The sequence below is a fragment of the Vanessa atalanta genome, chromosome 10 (genome assembly GCF_905147765.1).
Source record: "Vanessa atalanta chromosome 10, ilVanAtal1.2, whole genome shotgun sequence".
In the NCBI taxonomy this organism is placed as follows: domain Eukaryota; kingdom Metazoa; phylum Arthropoda; class Insecta; order Lepidoptera; family Nymphalidae; genus Vanessa; species Vanessa atalanta.
This window is the reverse complement of record NC_061880.1, coordinates 9,705,174-9,714,181: the sequence shown is the minus strand read 5'-3', so window position 1 is coordinate 9,714,181 and position 9,008 is coordinate 9,705,174. Positions and strand designations below refer to the sequence as shown.

General features: G+C 29.0%; 1 protein-coding gene across 1 annotated transcript; it reads right to left on the bottom strand.

The window, feature by feature from the left end:
- Positions 1-625: 625 nt before the first annotated feature.
- Positions 626-6,993, bottom strand: LOC125067094 (protein takeout-like). The gene is made up of 5 exons (XM_047675473.1): positions 6,898-6,993; positions 3,738-3,969; positions 3,008-3,141; positions 1,063-1,218; positions 626-777 (listed from the first exon to the last, which is right to left on the bottom strand). The coding sequence occupies exons 1-5, from the start codon at positions 6,950-6,952 to the stop codon at positions 626-628; spliced, it is 729 nt and encodes a 242-aa protein (XP_047531429.1). The 5' UTR covers positions 6,953-6,993.
- Between the last annotated feature and the right edge of the window lie 2,015 nt (positions 6,994-9,008).

Below are 9,008 nucleotides of genomic sequence, written 5' to 3'. Positions count from 1 at the left end.
TGATATTCACAAAGCCTAAGTTAATTTCAAATGTTAATTTAAATACGGAGCAATAATATAATTAATAAAAAAATAATAGTCTTAACTTTTTTTAAAAATTTTGTTGCTTCCAAATTAAGATGATGCTCTTCGTTTTGTATCACAGATATTAAGTGCCATATGTTAAGAATATTTTCCCCTGTGTTGACACTTTTATGCGTTTGTCTTCGTGTGAAGTTCCGAGATAATTGTTCTTTTATGACTGGATACCAACGCGCAGCGTTTAGTCAACGATGACAGTTTCATGTTCGGTGATGTTATTTATTGCAATGGAGTTTTATGCGTGAAATTAGATTTAGGAGATAGGGTATTAATGTCTATTTTTTATTATGAATTAATGTTTTAGGTTATATTGGTACAGACTTTTAAAACTATAGGTGTAACAAATGAGTAATAATTAAAACTTTAATAGGTCATTTTGATTTTTAATTTAAGTTAGTAACATGATATTTACATAATTAAAAAAAAACACCTATTAGTTCACTATGTTATTTATTTCTGGAAGAATAATATTTTTTGGAATTAATATTATTTTTACAGTAAAAGTAATATTTTTTCTGCTTAATGATATTTTAGCAAAAATCGCTTACATACGAAGAATATCCTCGAGAGGTACGTGCTTAAGGTACTTGTTAGAAATGGTTACAATTCTTTTCATGATTGCGTAGAAAAGTGGATCTTGTACTTGATTAGCGACTTCTTGCCAGTTTTCATTGGCAAACTTGTGTACGGTATCCGCTGGAACATATAAACGATTATAAAATAATGCTCTAGATTTTGTACTAAATAATCCTAAGTGAATATATCAACTGATTTTATTTTTACTAAAATTCAATTGAAATGTGCAATCACATCCTCATAAGCTCCCACGCGACGCACAGAGAATGGTCAAAATTTGAACATTCGAAATTTGGATCCAATCACAATATCAGACATATTCCAAATGGGAAGTAAAAACACGACAAATTAAATTTTATATTTTGAAAGTCAGAATAGTTTATAATAATAGTTGGTTATACTTACATAAGTCCTTTTGTCCATTGAATAAGTTTTTAAAATCAAAATATAAAGGTTCTTGCGGCTCACATTTCAATTTGAAGTTTTTAATATGTGCGTGAATTTTGTCAGTTTTTCCTTTGGTTGTCTTCAATTCAGATTCAACGTGAATGAAATATTTTCCTGTGAATATTTTATAAGTTAAAATTTGTTTAAAACAGGATTTAAAATTATATTATTATCTACATAAACATATAAAGGTGAAAAGTAGGCTTGAAATATTATGTAAATCTTATATATCTTGTTAAAGAGCCGAGATGGCCCAGTGGTTAGAACGCGTGCGTATTAACCGATGATTTCGGGTTCAAACCCAGGCAGGCACCACTGAATTTTCATGTGCTTAATTTGTGTTTATAATTCATCTTGTGCTCGGCGGTGAAGGAAAACATCGCGAGGAAACCTGCATGTGTCTAATTTCAACGAAATTCTGCCACATGTGTATTCCGCCAACCCGCATTGGAGCAGCGTGGTGGAATATGCTCCAAACCTTCTCCTCAAAGGGAGAGGAGGCCTTTAGCCCAGCAGTGGGAAAATTTACAGGCTGCTAATGCTAAAAAAAAATGCTAATATATCTTATTTGTTATTGAAAGACTGAAAGGAGATATATAAACGTACTTAGATCAAAAAACTTCCTGTACCGTCAGCGCGCTATGACAATGGAATTGAACTTTGTTAAATTATATTTGCATGATTTAGTTGATTATGACTTTATAGCTGTGTGTTAAATATATGGTCGAATTACTACCAGTATTTAAAAAGGGATGTTTACCATGTTTTTTCGTAATATCGAGTTTCGAGGATCGAGTTTCGAGTGCACATAAAACAAATAGTAGGGGTGAAAGTAAAAATGGTAGTGGTTATCAGTGTTTACGCAGCAAATGTACGAGAAAGGAGGTAGTCCGATATGGACACATCTACCCGCAAACTTCAGTCTCATGAACAAGACATTCGTAGATAATGTCGAAATATCGAGCTACACCAAATAAAAATAAAAAAAACATGGTAAATATCCCGTATTACATACTGATAGTAATAAAAAATATCATGTTAATTTAAAATCTTATATGGTCGAATGTTTGATTGACAGTATTATTTCACCTTGCTCCTTGCCCCAGGAAGTATTTATTGTTTAGATCTATAATCAAATTCCAGTTTGTTAAAATACATATTACTAAGACATTATTCAACCCAAGATTATATATATGTTAAAAAACCGTGATGTAAGTATTTGTTGTCTTGCAGACAGGGTATATTATATATATTTGAATAACATTGGTATAACTTTTTGTTTAAAATGTTCCAAGATAGTTACTACTCAATTTCTTGCTGGTTCTGGTAGAATTTACTTTTTGAACCGGACTTTACGTTTAATAAAATTCTCTAAAATGGCGGTTCAAAAGTACTTGTGAAAGCCTTTTTTATTAAAGTTAATGTGATTATAAATAATAAATGAAACGATTTGAGTCGAAGAAAAATACTTCTGAAAAGTATTCTACCGCCAAACAACAATGCTTAGTATTTTTCGTGTCCCGGTTTGACAGTGAGCCTGTGTAACTACAGGCACAAGGGATATAAAATCTTAGTCCGCAAGGTTAGTAACGCATTGGTGAACTAAGGAATGGTTAATATTTCTTACAGCACCAACGTCTACAGGCGGTGACCACGTAACACCAGGGAGTCAATTTTCTCGTCCGCCTAGCTATTATATATAAAAATTGATTGATTAATGATTAATTTTTCGTCGATATCGTGTGTCATGCTTTTTTTTTTAAAAAGTGATATTTTAAATAAAACCCTTTGTGTTTTTCTTTCCGATGTCAAATCAACGAAGACAGACGAAAATAGCTCCGTTCTTATCAAAACATTCGCTGATCAATGTTCATAAGTAGAACCGTAATATTACGAATGTTACCTGATGTCATTTTGAAATCCCCGTTCCCTTCCACTGGTAACAATACCAGACGTCCCGTGATGTCGTATATACCAGTCATAATCAAATGTGGACAAATCAAGTCATAGCTTAACTTAGTGAATTCCTTGTCTAATCTGAAAAATATCTTATTATTTATTAGCCAACATATAAATAACATGGGTAACTTCTGGCGCGTACATATAATAACTCACCAAATTGTCACCTCAATCGGATCAATGGTTTCTGAACGCACACAGGACAAATTCATTAATATTTATTATTATATACATCTTTACATATAATAAAATTGGAGTGTCTGTTTGTTATATTAAAATAACCGCTAATTTCTCCAACGGCTGGACCGATTTTGACGGGTTTTTCCCTGGCAGATAGCAGATGTAATAAGAAATTACTTAGGCTACAATTTTTTTTTTTTGTTAAAATTAAACTCGTACAAAGTCGCGGGCGCAGTTAGTTTTATATATTTCAATTGCGTGAAATATAGTGATAATGTTTGACATTAATTTATTTTAATGAGATTGTAACAAACAAACCAGGGCATGTATCATCAACATGCAGTGAAAGAAAACATCGCGAGAAAACCTACACGAGTCGGAAGAATATCTGACACATATGTTTATAGCATATCAAAATTGGAGCCCGAAACTTCTCCCCAAAAGAATGAGAGATCTCCAGTTACGGGTCACTTATAGGACATTTTAATACTTACTTTAAATTTGACACCTTGCATTTTTTAAATCCAACGATGGTGCTGTTGTAAAACGTATATTTAAGTATGGATATGTCTCCTATGACCTTATCGATATATAAAGGATCAACACTAGGGATCTCGAGATCCTGTATTCCAGTAAATAAATGAGGCAATAGAATATTTGCGAACTTATTAATGCAAGATTCGTCACTAATGTCGCATGGTAACGTAAACCCTGGTGGTAAACTGCCTGGAATAAAATAAAATGGAAGTAAGACTTACGATTGTTTATCGTATTTTTGAGTTTGTTAGTTTTTGTAGCCAACTCACTTGATTGGCAAACAATACTAATTCAAATTAAAATACTTTTCAAATTTAATTTAATTTCAAACGAGTACGTAGTCACCTTGAGTACGTTCAGTCTTAATTTTAGAATACAATAATTTATTTATTCTTTAAAAGCTATGCATTTAGTTTTTGTAAGATTAAACCAAAAAATATAAGATATTTAGTTTATTTTATTTTATTAGTTCACAAAAAATATCTATAATAAGCATAAAACAAAGTCGGCTATGCATGCATATATAATATTTTTATACTGAGCGCACTTCTCATTTTCTTGTCATGTCCTTATAAAATATTATATTTTAAGGTTCATAACATTATTACACATAACAAAGACAGTAGTTCATATTAATGTTTTTTTTTTCAGTACGACTTGATGACGTCACCTACTAAATAGATTATCATTTCATCCACATATCCATTATATCCATTTTATATAAGATAAAATCAAATTATTTTATAAAATACTAGCGATGCGCCCCTGCTTCGCACGGGTGCAATACTGATACTAAATATACTACAGAATGTCATTATATACAAAGTTCAGAGGTGTTTGTCATTAGAGAATACAAACCGTTATGTCCCTGCGTTTTAAATATCTATCTTATCGATCTATCTTCGAAAATATTCATTTAAATTACATACCGTAAAGAGCCATATTAATTTGCATTAAATGTACAATATATTTAAGGTACTTAATTGGATAAAGATTAATGCAGTATAGCTTAAAATCGCTACGAAATAAGCCATTATTTCCGGAAAAAAGTAAAGGATATAAATGGTTATTGTGTGTTATCCCTAAGAGATAGATGTATACCATTGCGAACTTTTTGAATACCTTTTTAAGGCGTACAATATTGTAGAACATTTTGATCTGTCTTTTAGGTTTTAGCCAGCGTTTGCAATGTAAGCGCAAAAATGTTTTTATTTACGACATCACATTAGGAACCTCTATAATTATCAGTATTACTTTACTATATTGTGCATGTATTATACACATAAAACTTCCTCTTGAATCAGTATTTCTATTTTAAAAAAAACCGCATCAAAATTGTGTAATTTTATTTTATATTAAATTGTGTAATTAAACCGTTGTGTAATTTTAAAGATCTAAGCATACACAGGGACAGACAGCGGTAAGCGACTTTGTTTTATACTATGTAATGATAAAAGCTATATAGTAAGTTGTTGACTGTCAAATTAAACACTACAACCGGTTCGTAAACGAAAATACAGTGACTTGACAAGAATCAGCAAAACAAACTCAAGGGTTTTTTTTTGTCCATTTGTTGTTTACATATATTCGATATCACAAATTATAGCCAGTCAGCAAGCGTATATTCCAAGGTGTGTTATCAAGCATGGACTCACTAATTGTAATAACCTTTTGCACACAAGCGTTATTTTTTTTTTTATTTGCCTACAGATCTATTATGGACGCTTTCTGGATCATGTTGTTCACGATCATGTTGTAATATTTTACAACATGATCGTGAAAACACTATTGTGTAATAATAATAATTTTATTTGCGTTAAACATGACATACATAAATAATTATACAAGTTTAGTCAACAATGTGACGTACAAAAATTTATTACAATGAATTAAAAACTATATGTCAACAATTAAATTAAAATTATCATTTGTCAAGCATAAGATTACAAAGTACTATTAAGATTGAAAATCATTCCATAAGATGTCAAATCAAAAAAACCTTAATTTTACTAATGGAAAATAATACATAATATATAACAATAATTTATTTGATTATTTTTTTTATTTTGAACGTGACGTATCTAATTTATACATGTTAATAAACAGTACAAGATGCAAAAATATACATACATTGCATAGTTAATATGTAGTATTTCTTTTTTAAATAAATAATGCAATGAAATTAAAATTAAAAAAAAAACAACTATCAAATCACACAAGCACATTTAATTTAAATATGTTGTTATCTGACATAAGATTTAACAAGTCATACGACACAGTTCTATATACTAAGCGAGTCCTATCCAGATCGTAAAAAAGCCTTATTTTAATGGAATATAAATTCAAATACTAGTTAATTCATGGGTAAAAATTCAGAATTCATTTAAAGGTTTATGTATAAGTTTATAAGACTTAAAAAAAAGAGTTTCTTTTCGATCTACTAATGCTAAATTTTCAAAAATTAAGACTTACGGACAATGATCGTTGCGACAACAATATAATATTATCACAAGATACCGCTAGAAGTATTCCTTGTACAGCCCACACGTGTGTTCTGTCAATTTTTCCCTTGAATTGAATTTGTAATGATTCTCTCAAATTAGTGATCAAAACTTGTGTGTTTTGTTCATATGCCTTATTAATTATGCGCAAGCGATTTATGTATTATAAAGATTATTTTAATAATAAACAGCTGACAGAGAATAATTTGGAAAGAGAATGAATAAATAATTATAATAACAATTACTGTTAATATATTTATATATGTTTTTGACGAGATATTGTTTAATCAAATTAATGAGTGATTGACGTCAAAAAATTATTTAATTTAATGTAATTTATATAATTTATATTACTGATTAAAGTATACTTCTGGTTATTCGCCCCTGAATAGTCATTCCGAACCGGATTTAGCATTACATTGATTTCTTTTAAATTATACTTGTTCGAGTCTATTTGAATAAAGTAGATTTTGTCGTCTTTAGTTTTAAATTGGTTTTGATTAAGTTTAATGTCTAATATAATATAATAAGAACGCCCTTGTAGTTTAAATTTGTAAAACTTCCCGAAAATATTATAATTGACAATAACATTATTTATAATAATTCTTATACTTACTTGACAGAATACCAGTTGATAAACAAAATATTGTGAAAAACAAAGTGATAAACATGATGCCTGTCCTTCACTTGCTGGCTCCAAAAATACTACGCTCGAAATCTTTGGTTGCTATATTTATAAACGTCGAAATTCGCGATATTTACATAAGCGTGATCATAAAATAATCATATGGGTTCTGTACAAATAAATAAAAAATATTAAATTATTAGTTCCAATGACTTCAAAACATAGTTTCTAAGATTGTATTCTAATGGTTTTATTTTAAGTTCCTATTATTATTTTCCAATTATATGTTAAATTTGTTCTATTTTGTTTTCAAATTGTTCTCAAATATTTATTTAATTATATAAACTATATAATAAATTATTATATATATATAATAATAATAATAACAATTCCAATAAATCTTCAACTACATCATGTGATGAATAATTGAATGAAGCAATAAAATGAATAAAATATATATAATTTTTACAAGGGATGATACATATTTATTAAAAAAAAAATTAAAGCTTATTATACGAGTCGACATCTTTCGCATGGACAAATAATTCGTTAAATTTGAATAATGAATTAATAAATTGTTTATTTTTAGCTACAATTTAGCTCACGGGAGATTAACCGTGTAAGTTTTTTTATGGTAATAGAACATATGATTTTTTATCATACCAGAAGACGTTAACGTATTTTTCGTCAATATTTTAAACATATTGAGATTAGTGATAGAAAAAAATCCTTGTATAAATTTTTCCTTATAATATTATCGTACTAATGTCATAAAAAACGAACGTATCGTTAATACGGAATTCTCGTATTATTTAAAGTTTCAGGAGAGACTTAGGCTATACAGTATTGAGACATATCTTAATATTTATAGCGAAAGTAATAATAATAATTATATTTCTGAGAGGTCTCTGAGAATCTCGATTCACTTTCGAAGCAAGCGCTACCAAAACTATAACAGATATACTTTTGTATACATTGTATTAGAGATAAATAGTTCTAAGCTGTCAACAAAACAATCACGGACAGCATATATTTTATGGATAGTAGATCACAGTAGCTATTTCTATGTTTAATAATTAACGGTAACATTATATTAATTTAAGTACCAAGAGTATTGTAATAATTATCAAAATAAATACATATTCTATTTAAGTTTTATATAGATAATTAGCCTTTTACACAATACAATTTGAACCAGCAGTTTTAGAAATAATATTAAAAAATACACGGGTATCTATAGAACGGACGATCTCATATAAATATTACGGATCGGTACACGAGTTCAATGGCGTGATTTAAATTGTGTATTTAAAAAAAAACCTAATATTATTTTTATTAAAATTTAATGTGCGCCGAACTATTCGGGAGGTTAATTGCCTGTCATAGTATTTCCGCATAGCATTTTCGTGCTAAGATGAACAATAGGAATTCCTATAAGACATTAAAATTTAAAATTAGAATTGATAACGATTTATGTTCATCACTATAATACATACATCAGTATAAAATAAAATTGCTGTCAGTTTGTCCTTATGTATGCTTTAAACTACGCGACGGATTTTGATGTGTTTTTTTAAATATAGTAGAGAAACTCTGATCGTTTTAGAGGTTTCTGATGAGATGTCGTAAGTAAACACATTTTTTGCGTTTACATTGCAATCCCTAGCTGAACCCTACTAAGTGCCTTAAATACATTGTGCATTTAATATAGATTTAGATAGATTGCCATATGCAATGAACTGACTGAAAAAGCTGTCAACGTTGTATACCATTGCAACCCGTGCAAAGCCGGGGCGGGTCGCTAGTTTTAAATATACCTAAGCATCTATTAAAATTCGTATTTAGGAGGAGATTAATTAAATTTAATTTTGAAATTAGCCAGAAATTTAACTTCTTATCATAAGGTTTTTTTTTATATATTTTTTTATTCACTTTTAAAATGCACTGATGAACTCAAAAAAATCATCAATGTTCAAGACGCGTTTAAAATTAACATTTTAATCAAGTATTAATTTCATTTTATATACATTTTAAAGTAAACCTATGGTTTGGGTTGTTTACTTCATATCCTTAAGAGTATGTTTGTATACTGGAATCATTTA

Coding starts and splice junctions, on each gene's coding strand:
- LOC125067094 (XM_047675473.1), bottom strand. CDS start 6,952: ATGTTTATCACTTTGTTTTTCACAATATTTTGTTTATCAACTGGTATT. Junction 3,970..6,897: donor ATCAACTGGTATTCTGTCAA/GTAAGTATAAGA, acceptor ATTTTATTCCAG/GCAGTTTACCACCAGGGTTT. Junction 778..1,062: donor CAATGGACAAAAGGACTTAT/GTAAGTATAACC, acceptor TATATGTTCCAG/CGGATACCGTACACAAGTTT.